The 18031-nt window shown below is 37.7% G+C and overlaps 1 protein-coding gene across 1 annotated transcript in view; it reads left to right on the forward strand.

Annotated features, from left to right (window-relative positions):
- LOC143185975 (dystrophin, isoforms A/C/F/G/H) overlaps nucleotides 1-18031 on the forward strand; it is a 431935-nt gene that overhangs the window by 5711 nt on the left and 408193 nt on the right. Inside the window, exons 2-21 of the mRNA XM_076389324.1 lie at nucleotides 9900-9961; nucleotides 10072-10164; nucleotides 10541-10618; nucleotides 10693-10785; nucleotides 10895-10984; nucleotides 11077-11275; nucleotides 11345-11493; nucleotides 11567-11962; nucleotides 12062-13458; nucleotides 13544-13911; nucleotides 13990-14342; nucleotides 14422-14856; nucleotides 14935-15087; nucleotides 15504-15665; nucleotides 16003-16305; nucleotides 16389-16532; nucleotides 16602-16772; nucleotides 16845-17027; nucleotides 17091-17207; nucleotides 17303-17422. Coding sequence (XP_076245439.1) covers nucleotides 9900-9961; nucleotides 10072-10164; nucleotides 10541-10618; nucleotides 10693-10785; nucleotides 10895-10984; nucleotides 11077-11275; nucleotides 11345-11493; nucleotides 11567-11962; nucleotides 12062-13458; nucleotides 13544-13911; nucleotides 13990-14342; nucleotides 14422-14856; nucleotides 14935-15087; nucleotides 15504-15665; nucleotides 16003-16305; nucleotides 16389-16532; nucleotides 16602-16772; nucleotides 16845-17027; nucleotides 17091-17207; nucleotides 17303-17422 — 5066 coding nt within the window. The remainder of the gene's footprint in view (nucleotides 1-9899; nucleotides 9962-10071; nucleotides 10165-10540; nucleotides 10619-10692; nucleotides 10786-10894; nucleotides 10985-11076; nucleotides 11276-11344; nucleotides 11494-11566; nucleotides 11963-12061; nucleotides 13459-13543; nucleotides 13912-13989; nucleotides 14343-14421; nucleotides 14857-14934; nucleotides 15088-15503; nucleotides 15666-16002; nucleotides 16306-16388; nucleotides 16533-16601; nucleotides 16773-16844; nucleotides 17028-17090; nucleotides 17208-17302; nucleotides 17423-18031) is intronic.

Here is an 18031-nt window from a genome sequence, read left to right on the forward strand (position 1 = left end):
TTGGTGTCATGCTTATACGATTTTGTTTCTTTTCTGGAATCGATTAGAGTACTCTGCTCCACGGTGTTTGTATTCGTAAACAAGCTGGGAAGCGTGTCGATATTAAATGTAAACTAGATTATTTTATTACCCACCTGTAGGTTCTTCTACTTTCACCGTCAGTAGGGAACGGGGTTATCTGTGTGTTCTAAGGTACACCTTATCTAATCTTCGAAATATTTATTCATCGTGTACGCGAAACGCATGTATACGTCAAGAAAGAGGTATGGTACACGTGCACGTCAAGGATGATAACTGGGCTGCGTAAGTGGCGTCATTTAGATTAGAACAGGCGCTTCGCGCGGAAGGTTCACTGAACGTATCATTGGCGAAACGATCCGAAGGAATTCTGCGTAGAAACTTAACGTAATTTCGTTTCATCTCGCTCGTTCGTGCGTAGAATCAATAAGAAACCACGAGTACTGTTAGGTTTGTTAAAGTGCTTATCGTACAGGGAGGTCTAATCAGTGTTTTAAATTCTAATTGTCCAAAATTCAACAAAATTCTAATTAGAAGCTAAATAAGAGGCAAATTGTTCAGAAACTTTGCAATTTTAGTGAAATAATTCTGTCGTAAGTTTGCAGGAGAATTTTTAGCTTTTCACAAAATTGGCGGGAATATTAATTTCCAGAGACATTTAAAAACGAGTGGATCTTTCAAGTTTCTTAGTAATGTGATTGATTTTTTAAAATTTTTGTTAATTCTCTTAGAGGGAAGCTTGCATTTTTGGAATTTTTCTACAATATTTACTACATCATCAGGTATCCTGTTTATCATCAATTTCTTTGGCAGAGTAGCTGCATGTGTACAGATTGATACACAATTTTTACCTAGAGCATATCGTTCATTTGCGATAAGAGCGATACAATGAGAGGAGTAAACAATTTTTAACAGAGATATTGCAAAATTTCCTTTCCAGCAATTTATGCGCAATAATCGTCCATATTTTTGGAACTGAATTTCATTTTCATGATTTATTCTATAAATATTGTCGTATTAATGGGTCATTTTCCATAACAAACCATCAATCTTGTTTGTTAAATAACACACGTAACGCAGATTGTGTTAATTGCCTCTTTAACGAGTAACAGTCATGTAATTATTACGATGGGTACATAATTAGCGTGGCAGTTTCGCCTCTTTGTTTTAGCTGTTGTGCAAAAGTCGAGTCCACCGACCGTGAACAATCGTATCATCAAACTAACTTTTTTTGTCTATTAATCTTAACCTACACGAAGAAAATTGTGAAACGTGAATACCTCTCGAATGCACTGTAGACGGGCTCAAAACGTAGATACGTTCTCCTGTCTAAGAGTTAGCGCGTAGCATTGTGCACTTGATGACTCACGGTACACGTTTGTCAAAATAATGGACTCTTTGTTCCTTTGGATTCGATGAATTTACTTGGACAGAAATTGCCAGTATTTTCGATCCGAGGAATTTTGCGCGTGGGAGGAAACGCGTGAAAATGAAATAGTAGGAGTCGTAGAAAATCGACTTGGATTTTATTTTATTTCTACGACTTTTCTAAGCCATAAATCAAGATCAACCCTAGTGTCTCTAAGAAAATCTACATTTATAAAAAAATTAAGAACATATAAAGTATGAAATCAATTGAATTATTGTTTCGTAGGGATTCACAGCTGATCGACGAGCTTATAGCGAGCAGTAGATATCTGAGGTTCACTGTGCTATGTATAATTCGACTTTCATCTCGTCGAGAATGTGAGTGAGAGTATGAGAGAACGAAATTCACTCGCTCCAAATGCTTTCGAGGCGTGATGAATAGGTTGAATTATTGCATAGAATGGGATCACACGTGACTTTATTATATTACTATTATCATATTAACGCGAAATCGATTAGTAGTTAAAATAAGGTTCTTTCGCATCTGTAACACTCGAGCGATGCATATGATTAATTACGGGCCCGTTTCCAAAGCATCACGAATTCATGGGATTATGCAGTTTATTACATCGTATCTATGAACAGATCAGTAATTTCAGAACGGATTAACTTGACATAATCCGTGTAATCGATCCAGCGCGGGGGCCGACTAATGAGACCAAAGCAGAGCTTCGTGTCTGCTCACAATTAATTTCATACTGTCGAATTTTTATTGTACTTTGTGTAAACTAATTTTCGATACGGCACGCCTTTATTAAATACGCTTGTTTCTCGTTGAAATACTCTTGGCTCTTAATTGCTGCTCAACTAACGAGAGCTTCTTCTGACATTTAAAAACGCGCTCATTAAATTTCTACACCGTTTCGAATCGTTTATCTATTAGACAGTTATCGTAATTGGCCTCTCTTCGGGGATAATTTTAATGAAGTTGGAAATATAAATTACTTATGTACGCGTGGTTCGAATTTGTTGCTACACTTTCAAAACAGATTCAAAGTCCTTCGAAGTCGAAGCGTTTCAAATTTCATCACCATCCACGTATAACTCAGGATTTCCAGTTCTTCACTTTACCCTAGTTGAAAATATCTAACTTTATGTTAAGAATGGATCATTTATTTCTCGTAATTAAATATTTCATTGAATTCATCCCACGTAATTCTCCTAAAAGCCTGAAAATCCGCGGTTCTGTAACTCTCCACAGAGTTATTCAATTTTCCCGACTCAAACGCGTGACAGAGGGTCCACGTTGAATACTAGGCCGCGGTCTAACGCTATGCGGTCCCATCAGTTCGTTTGACCCATGAACTTCGCGCAATGCGTTTAGGGCCAACGACACGCGTTCCACTGTGTACATACTCGTGTACGCGGGAGAGGAGACGCAGTTGGTAGTCCGCATTGTCATCTCGTTTAAACGATTGTTCGGCACACTGGCAGCCGCCACGAGATCGGCCTATGCAAAGTGCACACGGTGCTTCTGCGTGCATTCAAACTGGCGCCAATGAATGAAAAGGCGACGCACCAGTCGTTCCTGCTCGAAAACTGGCTAAAAGCTTCGCGTCCTTTTTACACCGACACTTGCCGCGCGATTTTGGCACAGGGACAGTCGAAGCGCGTGACAATGGTAACTTCGAGCACTGTTAGTGACACGACACTGTGGCTAAATGACAGAAGTCATGTATTCCTGTTCTTGAGATGTGGAGGTTCAAAGTTTGAATTTTAATTCTTTATTGTGGACTTGCAAGTCGATACAGGGAAAAATAGGGTAGAACGAGGTGCCATTTTTAGTAGAAACAATTTTTGGTATTTTATTTTATCTCATTTTCTTCTATTTGAGATTTTTCCAAGGGAGAAGTTTCTCTAGTTCAACTTGCTCATGTTCTAAATGGGTGCCTGGGATTGAGGCAGAATTGAAACGTTCGAAAATGTGAGTTATGATGAAGATATGTCACTTTGTTTAATAGTTACAGAATATTTTTCTTGGAAATGTTACTTGGAAAGCTCTCTTAGGAGACATAGAATTTGTTTCAGCAGAAGGGGAGTGGATTAAAGAAACCATTCCCTTGAACCTTTTAGTATGGTACAGAAATAAGACCAGTAGTACCCAGCATGCTTGCTATCAGCTCCACAGCTCACTTTTATTCTCTTTTCCCACAGGGTATCTCAGTCTCGTAAAGCTTCCGATATGAGCATACCAGCGCGTGTAATCAGTAGGGATGGGATCAATTTCAATACAGTATCGCCTCTTCATAAGAACCCTGCTAACTTAAACCGCTCTTTGCAAAAATTCGTGCATCTCGATCTTCATCTTAAAAAATGTACCTCTCACATTTCTCAAGATCCTCAAAAAGAGCTGAAATCTGTCTCACCTAGGTTCGACTCCAATCAGCATCATTATATCTCTTCCTCGAAGTACACGTTCATGTAGTGTTCCAAACCATGAACTGAACTTCAAAGCTACTTACAATACACTTCATCCCATCTCTAATAACCAGCGCAGCAGTGGATCGAGTCGAGGATATTTATAGACTAATTTTCCCCCAGCGCCAGGATTAAGAGTAGCGTGATCTCGCGACACGGGCGTTTACGACGAAAACGGAGGTAATTTATCGCGAAACGACGTGGATGTGCGTTCTCTCCATGGCTCGTCTTTATCGCATCGCTCGGGCCCCCCTCGGCTTGCCTCTCCCCATTTTCTCAACATCTGCATCTTTTTAATGAAGAGCCGACGTCGAGGCGACTCGATGGCCCTCGCTCGGAAGCCTTTTCGATGATGCTTCAACGATTGCAGCGAGGGGGACAGAACGAGGGGCACAGGGGCAGCGGGGGGATCGTTAATTCGACTTGGCCGAGCGAAACGCGTTCCCGAGGAATTGAGCAAGAGCTAGATCGACGCGGAATTATGGGCTAGATGCGTGTAATTTTGTCGGGGAGATACCAGAGAAGAGATATTGGGCTGGTAGTCACTTCTCCCGTTTTTCTCTTGCTGGAATTGGTCATGCATTTGAACTGATACGTGTTGGGTTTATTAAGAAACTGGCGTGTGTTTTTAAGCTGGATATAGGCTGGGATACAGTTGATGGAAATTCTGTGTCTAGAAAGTCAGCTGATTGTCGTCGAGCTATATGCATTCTGGTGTTTAAGTAATGGCAAGTGAAGGAGAAAAGGTGTGTCGAGTTTCAGCATTGAAGTAAATGTATCCAAGACTTGTGTAGATTGGGGTGACATTGCTGGAAGTGCTGCATTCCATTTTATAAAATGATGGTGTGTCGAAACTTCTGACACCTATTCTTGTACAGCAAAGTTCAATAGACGTCAGTGCTGCCAATAATGTTAGAAATATTTCTCCTGTGTATGAGGAAAGTAATATAGCCATAGCTCAGAGGACAGTCAGGAAGTGGTTAGTGTGTTTCACCAAAATTCTCATATTGTTATACCTACAATCGAGTCAGCCTTCATTAAAGCTCCGCTTCTGAAATAGGAAGAAATCATTTTTAGATCGTCTGAGATTTAAATATTAAACTTCTGTTGTGAAAATATGTTTCTACTCTACTGTAATACCATTTACAGTGCACTATGAGCTTATAGGTAAGGAACCACTGTAATAAGTTAACAATGAGGGACAGGTTTTCAAAGTCACCTGAACCATTGGCTGTCCAGAGTGGTTTTATCGAAGACCTGAGTAACAGTGTACAAACAGCAGATGTTTGTTGAAAATAATTAGAAATTACATGGACGAGTTTACATCGAGAGAGTACTGTAGACTTAACACGGATGGAGAGCATTTCTCCAGCGAGTGGAAGTCGACTCGCGAAAAATGCAGCGTCCTTGAGGTAACCGACACTCGAGATCGCGCCGCGACAGCGATACTGCAAACCTAGCGCACTATCGGTGGCGTAATGGTCACTGATGTAATCGGAACATTAATACGACTGTAAACACTAAATCGGTGATTCGCTCTTCTTTCTCTGCTTCTCCCTTTCTATTTACTCACCGCTGAGGATGGATCCTCCGGTCTTGGAGCGAGGAAACACTTACGTAGCTGGGAGATTAGAGTCGGTTTGCTACTGATTGAAGAGATAGGAGGAGGGATGTACACTTGACCTGATTAAATACGCGATCGCGTTTGTGTTAGGGTTGAATTGGTCGTTAGTGAAATGTAAACCATGGAATCGATTAGATTTGTTGGGAATGTTGAATTTGAGTTACCACTGGAACTACTACACTGGGACTAGTGAAGATTGAAGTGTGTTTACTTCTACCAAATCGATGGAGTAACAAGTTTCAGAGTAATGGGGAATTTCAGGAAATACTCATTTGTAGTCTATTTTAGTTGCCAGAGAATAGTTTTTATACTTCAGTCAATGCTTTAAAGGAAGATGGCATGATAAACGAACTTCTTGGCAGACTGTCGTAATTCTTTAAGGATAGTGTACTTTGGAGTCCAATGAGGATCATTTTTCAGACTTACCCTACTATCCTAGGGTCGCTGTAAGAATCGACTTTGGAGACCTCTCATAGTCCTCGCACTTCTAGCAAGGGGAAGTCTTTGCCAACTAATTTCCTTGGCTGGTAGCTTGAATATTTGAAATTGGGCATTACTATCTAATGATAGTAGAAGCAGCGATAGGTCTGAACGATCCACGAGCATTTTTATTCAAATCAGTCTTACTAAACTCACAAATATTCGAACAGATATTACTCATAATTTATAATTCTGCTACCAAGGCGTGTTAACATCAGAATCAAGATATACATATATACACAGTAGAATAAAGAACCAAAACGATATTATTTATAATAGAAAGCCTCACCAATGAGAACACTGTGATGCCAAGTCACAAAATCTTCAAATCTCCAACTAGAAAAGGTAGAACTCGAAAAATTGGAGACCTAATCGAGTCCAATGATTGTGTGAACCCTAGCTCCAGCATAATTCCGCGCAAATGACCAAAGTTTGTCGACACAGAGTGTAAAGTTTCTCTCCGTGAGACGCGGATAACCGAGCGTCGATGCAGCGGCAGGAAAAGGCTCTTCACCGCAGGGAATGTTTGTTTCGTTGATTTGCTCTAATGAATGTGTGTATAGCTGGAGAAGAGACCGCGTGTTAGCGCGCGTTTAGCTAAGTTTAGCGGTGGTTTCAGATGGCTGGCACTGTTTCCTCGACGATGTGTTATCGAGGCGTTAACAACGTTACGTGTTTCGAACTTGCGGTTCGTTCAACCCCTCGCAATCGCAATCGGCGAGGGTGGGTGGAAATTGCTGGCGGTTCGAAAGCCACTCGGCCGAGAGTATCGAAACTTGCGTCCCAGCTAGCTCAGGTATTGACTTCGAGGAAACGAAAAGCTCCCGCGAAAGTAGTCGCAAAAGTTGCCGATTTCAATTTCGGCACGGACGAAACGCTCGTAAAACATTTTATTTCATCTGTTATTGGAAATTCTGATCGGCTTTCCGAGATGCATGGCGGACTGAAGATGAAGTGGCTCCACGTCTGCAGTTCTCTCGTTCGCTTCGTTCTCAGGCTCGACTGTTTACATTAGTTGCCCCGAAAATGAACGAACACATGTGCATCTATAAACACTTGCGTCTACTGTACAGGTTTGGATGCAGTAAATGAAACTCATTAGGGAGAGTCTTTATGGATGGGGTTGAGATATTGAAATTATTGGAAATTTTGGTTTCTTGCTATCCCCTTTACAGTGGTGGCTAAAGTTACCTTTCCATCCCAGAATTGAATTTTTCTGAAAATGATTTTGTATGTAATAATTATATAGATATCTTTGGGGAATAGTGTAAGTAGAATAAAATGTAAGAATTCGTATCTTAAAATACTCTAATCAAACACCGATAACTATAGTGTAGATAAGCGCATCGAAGAGGGACTTTCTTAACAATCTTTATCTTGTAGCTGTTAAGAACAGAACCTTCGAAATACATCCTAACCAGAAAGCCAATTTAGAATTCTCTATAAAACTTGCATATTAGTGACAAAATACCAATTAATTTCACATATATTAACTTCTTCTGTTTTTATGGACACCTGTACACGCCTATAAAAATGTTCACACTTCCAATAACTAATCGAAACTCTCGAAACTGAGGCAAAGGTACTCCTTCCCACTTCGCGAAAGTATTTTATTCATTCCCCCCTACATCTAAAAAAAATCGAATCAAAAAACTCCGTGCACAGTTCGCAAAGTTCCCTCGTCAGATAAACTTCGTCCCCCAGAGTAGCAGATCCTCTGGTCTCCCACGATAGCCTTCCAGGACACTACCCAAAACCTTCTCCTGACACTTTCGCTGGTTGTTCGCGCAAGAATTCGCCTCTTTTCTGCTCGTTTGTCTGACCGCGCCCTGTCCATCGCGATCCAGCTCCCCCGACACAAAACGACTGCGATTCCCTCGGGGAGCAGAGCCGAGCACCGCGGAAAGAAAACTGTCGGTCGTCGTCGCGTAAAAGAACTCGATGCACCATATTCGGAAGCGGCACCGTTTCGTAAGGAAAGCCTCGTCGCTGGCCGATGCTCGTCGAAGAAAGACACCACGCTCTTGCACGCGTATCTTACGGCATACTTTACTTCGGCGACGTGATCGCCATTCGAGATTCTCTCGTGTCCCTTCCCCCCCTTTACCCCGTCGCTATCTCGTACCCCTTGTAACGTACGATAAGCACGGGCCGCGTTCATTCATTCAGCGCAGCCACGATGACGTCTGCATACTTGCGTTTCTTTCGGCTCCAGCGTTTCGTCGAAACGCGGAATGAAAAATGTAGCGCTGCCGTCGAGAGGGGCCCCCGATAGTCGTTGATTAATGCCACGCCAATAGAAATCGAGTCAGAAGGCGCTGAATGTTTCATCCCGCTGCAATTTGGAGCGTCCGATAGATAAGGGAATGCGAACGAGGACGACGAATACAAATTTATGCAAAATGCGAGTCGGAGGGGGTCGGGCGGAATTCGTGATGGTTTGGAGATCTTAGAGGACTCGTGGGAGTGTCGGAGCATCGAGTTCTTGGAGTATTTTATATTTGAGGTGAGGTTCATTCATGAAACGTGGGATGTATAGGATGAGGCAGAAATAAGTGGTCATATTCTAGTAGAGTATTCTTGTTTTCTTGAGAAGTAAGGATGGAAAAGTCCTGGAACTCTTTCTTTTTGGGATACAAACACAAGATATCTCCAGATATCGTCAATTTTTATGATTTATATTTGTGAATGTGAGAATCTGTGTATTACGTCAATTAATTGCGATACTAATATCAGTTTTCTGCAAGTTGTAGGCTGAAATTATTGGATCTGTTTTTCTGTTCTCTGTATTCAAGAGGAGATATACAGTTTTGAGACAATCACTTTCTACAATTTTTCAGTCTGAACTTTGGACGTTCTTAAAATACTCCACTATTAATAAAAAGTGTTTAAAACGCCTAAAATACGGATGAAATCTGTCTGACTCGAGATTTATTCTACTGCCCTCGCTGTGCCTGACCTAATGCACACTGGCAGTAGAATAAGTCCCAAGTCAGACACATTTCACATGACTTTCAGACGCTTTTACATCAATTAATACTTAAACAAAACCCTAATCGTAATTCCATCATTATTCATTTGTACTTTACATTTAAAATTTTCAATCTCTTCATATGACATTTTTGTTCTTTAAAAAAGTAAAATATTCTACCAAAGTGGAATCACGTATTTCGATATCACTCTGTATACTGTACAATTCCAAATGAACTTGCTCATTTTCAGGCATTGCACTATGAATGGGAGTCATATTGTTGCATAATCAAGCATCTCATAAGCGTGTGATTGAGATTGTTTATGGATGATTGTGTAGCAGCGCAGGTATTTAAACGCTGCGCTTATGACTTTCTGGTGGACGACCTAAATTTGGAGAGTTTACTGCTACATCTGAGGTCAATGAGTGTCAACGCGATAGATGACGAGCCGTCGTTGCCATGCCGACAATAATTTCGCGGCGGTGTCGAAATGACGATGTAGTCACCACTATCGCTATAAAAACCAGACGCTTCCTTAATAGAAATGCGGATCTTTCTTTTGATGATCTAAGCAACAGCTTATTATTCCTCTTTCTGTTGCGATTAGGAACCATTATCTTTATTCGTAGACAGTTTTTCTTGTGTTAGAGCTAAGTGAAGCATTCTTTTAGATTCTTTAAGTCGTTGACTTGTAATTGGAGTTCATTGAACTTTGAGTGTTTTCTTGAAACGTTTCAAACAACTTGAAATAAAGCTTGATACTAATAGTCACTTCTTGAGTAATGTTAGTGTCACTAGAAGTAACGAGTTTATCGTCCAGTAATGATACATTCTTCCTTTTTTGTAACATAGATCTACATTAATTAAAGAGCGTGAAGGCTATAATAAATCGTCTATTAGTCAACCTAGGACTAAAGTAGAATTCTATTTTTTGAGGTAATCATGTATTTGTATTGCAGATGAGCGAGAAGACGTGCAGAAAAAAACGTTTGCAAAATGGATAAATTCGCAGTTACTCAAGGTAGAGATCCCACACATTTTTCAAAACCTTGCTCGCATAAAAATAAAAAACACATATAGAAATTCTTATGCTAGAGAATTTTTTTTAAATTTCGTTCTTAATTTTTGTAGAATCACCACGAACCGATTTCCGACTTGTTCGTCGACTTAAGAGATGGAAATCGGTTACTGTCCCTCTTAGAAGTCCTCACGTCGAAAGTTTACGTAAGTACATTACTTTTACTATGTGTAAGTGGCTAATTGCGAGATGATCATCTCATTTTTATCCTTTCATATAGTAGTGCGTTTGCATTTACGCTACGGGTTCTGCTAATAGAATTCCAAGCAGGTGCGCGTATCGTGTATTACGAATATTTGCATAAGAGTGGCGATTATCTATGCGCGGTAGGCGCAAGAGCATTCCAAGCGAAAAGTGCGTCTTGTTCCGCGTATTTACGTCGTTTCATAAGTATCTCTATTTTATTCTGAAGATTCTCTTCCATTTAAACGTTCTTTTCTAAGACGTACAACTTATGGATATTTCAGTCAAATGTAGCGTTCAGTTTACAAAACTTTGCAACTAATATTCCCATCTTTGCAGAAAAGAGAACGTGGCCGAATGAGAGTTCATCATTTGAACAATGTTAACAAAGCTTTGCAGATTCTCGAGCAGAACAATGTAAGTGAGGATTTGGTACTTTTTCGAGTAGCAAATTAATGAATGTGTTAATTCATCCAGTCTCGTCGTTTTAGGTGAAACTTGTAAATATTAGTAGCAACGATATCGTTGACGGTAATCCTAAGCTAACACTCGGATTAGTGTGGAGTATCATTCTACACTGGCAGGTCAGTTTCATGATTGGCTCGTTTCCCTGTGAATAGAATTTGTCAGTAAATGCTTGATGCGTCTTTCTTGAATTTTTATTTTAAAACTGATTGAAATTTATTTATTCAGGTACATTATCATCTAAAAGACTTAATGACGGAGTTGCAACAGACGAATTTGGAGAAGACACTTTTAGCATGGTGTCGTCAGAATTCACAGGTAGAGAATTGGTTGCAAAAAATGCACAATTTTTCTATTTACTAAGGCAATAAGTGCATACTAATATTTTTGTTGCACAATTTTTTATTTAGAACTACTCTGGAGTTGACATAAAAAATTTTACGACTTCTTGGTCAGACGGCCTAGCGTTCAATGCGATTCTTCACAGATGGAAACCGCATTTATTTGATTTTAATAATATAGCCCGCAAGCATCCAAATGCCAGACTAGATCACGCTTTTCGTATAGCTCAGGAGCAGCTAGGCATCGAAAGGCTATTAGACCCCGAAGGTAAATTAAATAAATATGTTTAATATAGGTGAATAATCTGCAGTTTACACGTTTAATATTCTGTTGCAGATGTGAATACATCAGTGCCAGATAAAAAGTCGATAATGATGTACGTTATGTGTCTCTTTCAATCGCTACCTCATTCTGGTGATGATATAGGAGAGCTAGATCTCTCAGTGGCAAGTGATAATAGTCCAGTTGCAACACCAGGAGCCGAGGTGCATAAAATTCTTTCATACTATTCATAATTTATGTGTCTTCCTTGCTCATGAAAGATATATCTATCCGCAGAATACATTGTCTTTCACGAATTTCGGAACACCGACTTCACGACCGATGAGTTTAGCGACGAATGTGTCGGTGGAGCTAGGTGGTTATCAAGTCGCTCTGGAAGATGTTCTGACTTGGCTCCTAGAGGCAGAAGATAAATTAAACCATGCTCCAGAGCCTGGTTCCACTTTGGAAATGTTGAAGCAACAATTTCACGAACACGAAACGTTTTTAATGGAACTATCCGGACATCAGGACGGAGTCGGTGCTGTATTGGAGGAAGGTGCGAGATTATTAGCAGAGGGTGGCTTACATAAAGATGAGGAGCACGAAGTTCGTGTCCAAATGTCATTGTTGAACTCTCGATGGGAGGGACTTCGAATGCGCGCGATGGAGAGGCAAACTAAAATTCACGAGGTGTGTTCTGTTTGTATAAATATCTATATACTTTAGAGTTTTTCAAACACTTTGGTTTATTGAATTTTACTTTTGTTTATTGTCTGTTTGCGATTGCAGGTTCTCATGCAGATGCAACAAGGTCAGCTGGACGCATTGCGACAATGGTTAACGAGAACCGAAGACAGGATTTCACTAATGGCAGCTGTTGAATTGAATCCATCTGCCTTAGATGAGCAACTGAAACAATTAAGTGAATTGGAGCAAGATATCGAGGCGCAGCAAGGAGTAGTGGATGGCATGAGAAACATGGTCGTTGTAGTGGATGAAGACAACTCGGAAGCGGTTTATGCTCAAATGGAAGATCAATTGTCCGCGCTTGGAGAACGGTGGACCCATATTTGTCAATGGAAAGAGGAAAGGAGGCAGCGCTTACAGTCTCTGCTGTCGCTTTGGCAAAATATCAATGACGATTATAAGAGACTGATGTCGTGGCTGAACGAAACTGAAATTACGTTAAAACAAATGGAAGCGAACCCAGCATCCGAAATTGGTGAAGTACTGGATAGAATTAAGAAGTTACAGATTTTAAAAATGGAAATGGATTCGAATCAGAAGAAATTATCGACTTTGCAAGAATCAGTTCAGGAGTTAGAAGGGCAAAGCACATCACCAGAATGCGTTAACGTATTAGAAAAGATTGAAAATCTGCAAGATCGATGGGATGCTGTAGGACAAATAATGGAAGTACAATCTCAAAGGATAACTAGCTCGGGATTTGAATTTGACTTGAAGTCTGAGAGGGAAACCACGGTGATATCGGGTAACGAATGGATGTCTGAAACAGTGACGAGTATCGCTTATAAAGAAGAAATTACTGCAACGTCTACACCGCACAGTGATTCCAAAAAACGTCGTGTAGATAGTACGACTAGGCATGAATTTGAATCCGCTTTACATAATCTTTACAAGTGGCTCGATTATGTCGATCTAGAAATTGGACGATCCGAAGGAGTGTTCGACGAGTTAAGTGTTGAAGAAAAAAAAGTAGTGTATAATGATACAATAGTTGATATAGACTCGCACAGAAACGATTATAATAAAGTCTTGGACTTGGGAAAGCAACTTCTCGAGGAGTTGAAAAATGCAAATGAATCAATTGAAGCAGAGGAATCAAAACTTAAAGATGTACAGAACTGTTGGATGGCAATTAATAATCGACTCGACGAAATAAAAAGTCGCATAGAATATTTGGAAGAAGTGAAAAAATTCCGAAACGAATTAGCCAGCTTAAATCTAATGCTAGATAGTTATTCTAAATGGTTTGACTTAAATAAAGGAAACAACCAAGTCGAACCATTTAGGGTAAAAATGAAATCAATGAAATCTCACGAAGAACGTATAAAAAAGTTAATAGAAAAGGCCAAAGATTTATCGGAAAATCAAACTAATGAGAGTAGTAACGTAAATATAGACATACAAACGTTTTCTTCTAGTTGGGAAACATTATATAAAATGTAAGTAATTCTTTTATATACTCAGTAAAAAGAAGTATGTTATATTTCTGTCAAAATAATCCCTCTTTTAATGATATTTGTATAGGTTGTCTGAAAGATTAACTGAATTAAATGAAGCTATCGATAAGACTCCACCAAAGAAGTATACCGATGCAGTTGCTAATCTCACGTCTTTTATAAACAATGTGGAAAGTGTACTATTATCAGAACATATAGTGATGTCAGATGATAGGACAATGGCAGAGCAATTGAAAAAATTCAGTGATTTGCAAGACTCTTTGAAAGAACATCAAGAGGTTTTTAATTATGTAAATAGTGTTGGCCATGAATTAATACTGAAAACTAGTGGAGAATCTCAGGGACAGAGACTTAAGGACGAGCTACAAGATCTTAATACGAAATGGAGCGATATACCTATAATTTTAGAAGAGCGTCAACAAAATTTACTGAAAGGTATTTAGATATGGATTTATTCACATTTTTTGTTTTCAGTAAATTTTTTTATTCTAAATGTATTTTATTATAATCTAGATATGCAGGCTTTGAAAATCTTTAATAACGAACTTTCCGAACTTGAATGCTGGCTCGAGAAATCGTACCAATATTTGGAAGAGTTATCAAAAGACGATGCGTCAAATGATGTTGAAGTTATGGAACATAAATTGAAGCAAACTCAATCGCTTTGCGACGAAATAAATCAAACCAAGCCAAAAATAGAGAAACTTCAAACGTCCACAAATAAATTACTTGAAAATTCTGAACCGAAATTCGCGAGTGTATTAAATAATAAATTAGAAGTTGTATCACACAAATGGAATGCTATTGTAGATGGTGCTAAGAGTTTAAATGATAAATATGAGGAAACTTTGAAGAAAAATGATGAAGTGAGTTAAAAACATACATTTTTATCATTTTTAAACATATTTTATGGGTTCAATAATATATTGTATTATATTCTAACAGATAATAAATGGAATAGAAGATTTTACAAAGTGGTTATCGGTCTTAGAAAAAGAAATACCTGCAGAAACAAAAATTACTTCATCAGTTGAGCTGTTCCAAGTTCGTGGTCGGTATCAATCATTAAAAGAAAAGATCGATAAACGAGTGGAAGAATTTAGAAATCTTAATGAAATGGGCAATGATAAACTGTTAAGTTCGGAAGGATCTTCAGTCCAGGAACTTGGTAGACGTTTCACATTTCTGAATGCCCGATGGACTGATGTTACCGATCGTATTTATGAACGATACAGACATTTACAAAATGCTAGTCACGAATACGGTGAATTTCGTGCTTTAGTGGCTCAAGAAAGTGATTGGTTGGATAAACTAGATAAAAGATTGAGAAGATCAACAGAAACTGCTGCAGATGCTGAGGAGATATCTGAAGAACTTGATGTAAGTGGGAATCTTTTAACAATAGAAAAAGATTTGCAACTGTGTAGGAAGATAATAACATTATATTTTGAAAAAAAGGATCTGGAAAACTATATTCGAAATCATCCAGAGTTAAGGCTTGAAAAAATACAAGAGATTGGAAAACAATTAATTGAAAGTAATATCATGACACAGTCTATTCAGGCAGACGTAGAGAGCTTGACAAATCGCTGGGAAAGTTTAAATAATCAGGTATGTGGAATCATTACGTGTGCGTCAATGGTATTAACATATTAATCTTTATTATAATGTGTGTATATTAAAAACTGCTTGATACATTGATTTTCTTTTCTAAATTTTGTGTATAACATCAAAAAATTCTACTCACTTTTAACTGCATGTACTATTACTAAAGAAACTTTGAGACATTTGTCGATATGGATCCATTAAAAAACGATATGCGACGAAATTATTTTTTGCTTTAAAAAAATTGCTCCTGCTTTTACGATACTGCTCATACTCTTTTTGATATTTTTTTCCCTTTTTGCAATTCAATAATTTTTCTTATAAATACATGTTTTACTATTTAAATATTTTTAAATAATAGCATATATAACAGAATAGCTTTAATAAAGTTATGCAGAAAATTAGAATTGTATTTTGAGTAGGCAGGGCAGCGAGCCAAGCTGCTGGAAGGATCAGTGAAGCAAGCACAACAATCAGAAGGACGCATTCTTGCTCTTCAACGCTCCTTAACGCAAATAGATTCTGTACTAACTGCACGTCTTGACTGCGACCTTACTGCTGATGATTTGCCTCATGATTATCAGGTCTGTTAGCCAAGTTTTTGTTATCCCTTCACTGAATTCTTAAACACAGGAAATATCATTCATATGTAAATGAACATATAAAAAAATAAAAAATTAATGTATCTGCTAAATTTATTCTTTGCTTCCATATTGTATATAAAGCATTATTACGAGAAAGCATGGCAGAGAGAATGTTGTTTTTTCCTACAGAATGTTATTTGTATATTGTGTGAAAATGATCAAATATATGTTAATACAATCTCTTTTATAATTCTATGATCCTAATTAATATGGCAAAAACAAGATAAAATAAATGTAAATTCCATAATAACATTAGTAAAATCTATTTCAAATTTAGAAATTGATGGAGGAAATGGAACATCAAAGATCAACCCTTCAAGAAATGGCTTTGCAAATTGAGTCATATAAAGCCTCTGGGAAGCAAGAAGCCGCGCTTAGATTGCAGGAACAATTGTCCCTCATAGAACAAAAGTTTTCGGAAGTCCAAAAGAAATTTCAGCGTTTTCGTTGTCCAACCAATTTGGAACCGAGATTATCCAGAGCGCTAAGAGAACTCAGAGGTATAGAAGAAGCAACTTGTTTATTGGAACTATCATCTGAAGATCCAGAGGCTATTGAAGGACAACTTAAACATTGTCTGGTAATTTATTATTTGTTATTTAAATCTGATATATCTCGTTAAGTCGTAAAGACTAATGAACTCTATGTATCGCAACATTGTAGCGCTTTTACCAAACACTGAGCGAAATTAAGAGCGAGATTGAAAACATTATCCTGACTGGTAGAAAATTGGTCGAGGAAAACAGTGTTCACGAACCAGAGAAATTTTCAAGGCGAATCGATATGTTGAAGGAATTATACAATAAGGTACAGCACATTCATTACCTTGTGTTCAAATAATAATCATCAAATTGAAATATTTAATTTCTATTGCAGCTGGGTTTACATATAACTGAATCAAAGTCGTCTTTGGAGTCGGCATTAGATTTGTCACGCGACATGTATAAAAACATGTCCTACATTAACATGTCTATTGATAGTATTAACAAGGAACTGGATACACAAAAGAACATGCCTGATTTGCCAGTCAATGCGATCTATGTGCGAGTACGTATATAAATATAAGTAAAATCGACCATAATATGAGTAATGTGTTACACATTATAATTGATTAAATAGGAAACACTAACAGAAGTCATTCCAAGGCTAAATGTTGTGAAAGATAAGTTGTTAAAATCTCGAGACGAATTTTCCAAACTCTGCGATCCTATGTATCTAGAGCAACTTAAGGAAAAGTTGTCAGATGTTGTTACCAGATTAGCAAACACTGAAAGGAGATTAAGACTTTGCTGTGCGCAGGAAGTGAGTGTTTAATATGCAAGAAAAGATTATGGTAACTTGAAAATGACAAATGTGTAATTTTAGGAGGAACCTAATGTCGACGAAATAAATGCATGGCTTCTGCAAGTCGAAGAAAAACTGAATAAACTGGATACTGTTCCGGTTGATCAATTGACGGAACATCATTTTGAACAGTGCAAGGTAATTTATTTATTTGAGATTTTAACATATATTATTATTTGTCAATTTAATTTTAAAAGATTATATAAGGTGAAATGTTTTATATTCATTTGTAGGCTGTACAAAGTGAAATGATAGAAGCCAAACCAAAAGTGAATCAGTTGCAACGCTATACGTATTACCCGAAAGTGGCAGAAGTCTGCGATAAATGGGAAGAAATATCTAACAGAATACAAGTATGTAACTTTATTTAATAAGTTTGAACATCATTCATTGCTTATTTTCTCATGGCTTGTATTGCTTGTTCTTTATCTTAACAATCGGTATATGTAAAGCTTGTGCTTTATAGTACCATTACGTATATCTCGAAGAGAAGTTTGTTATTACATATTATATACATGATATTAATTTAATTATTATTTAATATTAATTATTATTAGCAATAGTATTAAATCATATTAATACTTGCACAGTTATTTTTTGTTAAATAATTGTTTAAGTATCAATAACTGCATAATAATTAGAAAAATGATTGAATTTCAAACAATATTCTTTGAAATTACACATAACTGCTTAATTACACATATACTTTAATTTTTACTGTTATTACATACATAATTAACATTTTTTTATTGATTATACATAAGTTACATTGATACGTATCAATGAATTTTGTGGAATACTTTAATTCTGTCCAAGAGGTGTCTCTAGCTATGTAAATAATACTGTCAATGTTAGTCAAATGCAGATATCAACTTTGGTGAATGGAACAACTATTATCAGTCAGTTATTCGTGACGTTGTCTCTCCCCTTGTAAAAAGTTTCATAGAAAAATCTGAATACGA

Source organism: Calliopsis andreniformis, chromosome 12 (genome assembly GCF_051401765.1).
Source record: "Calliopsis andreniformis isolate RMS-2024a chromosome 12, iyCalAndr_principal, whole genome shotgun sequence".
NCBI lineage: Eukaryota > Metazoa > Arthropoda > Insecta > Hymenoptera > Andrenidae > Calliopsis > Calliopsis andreniformis.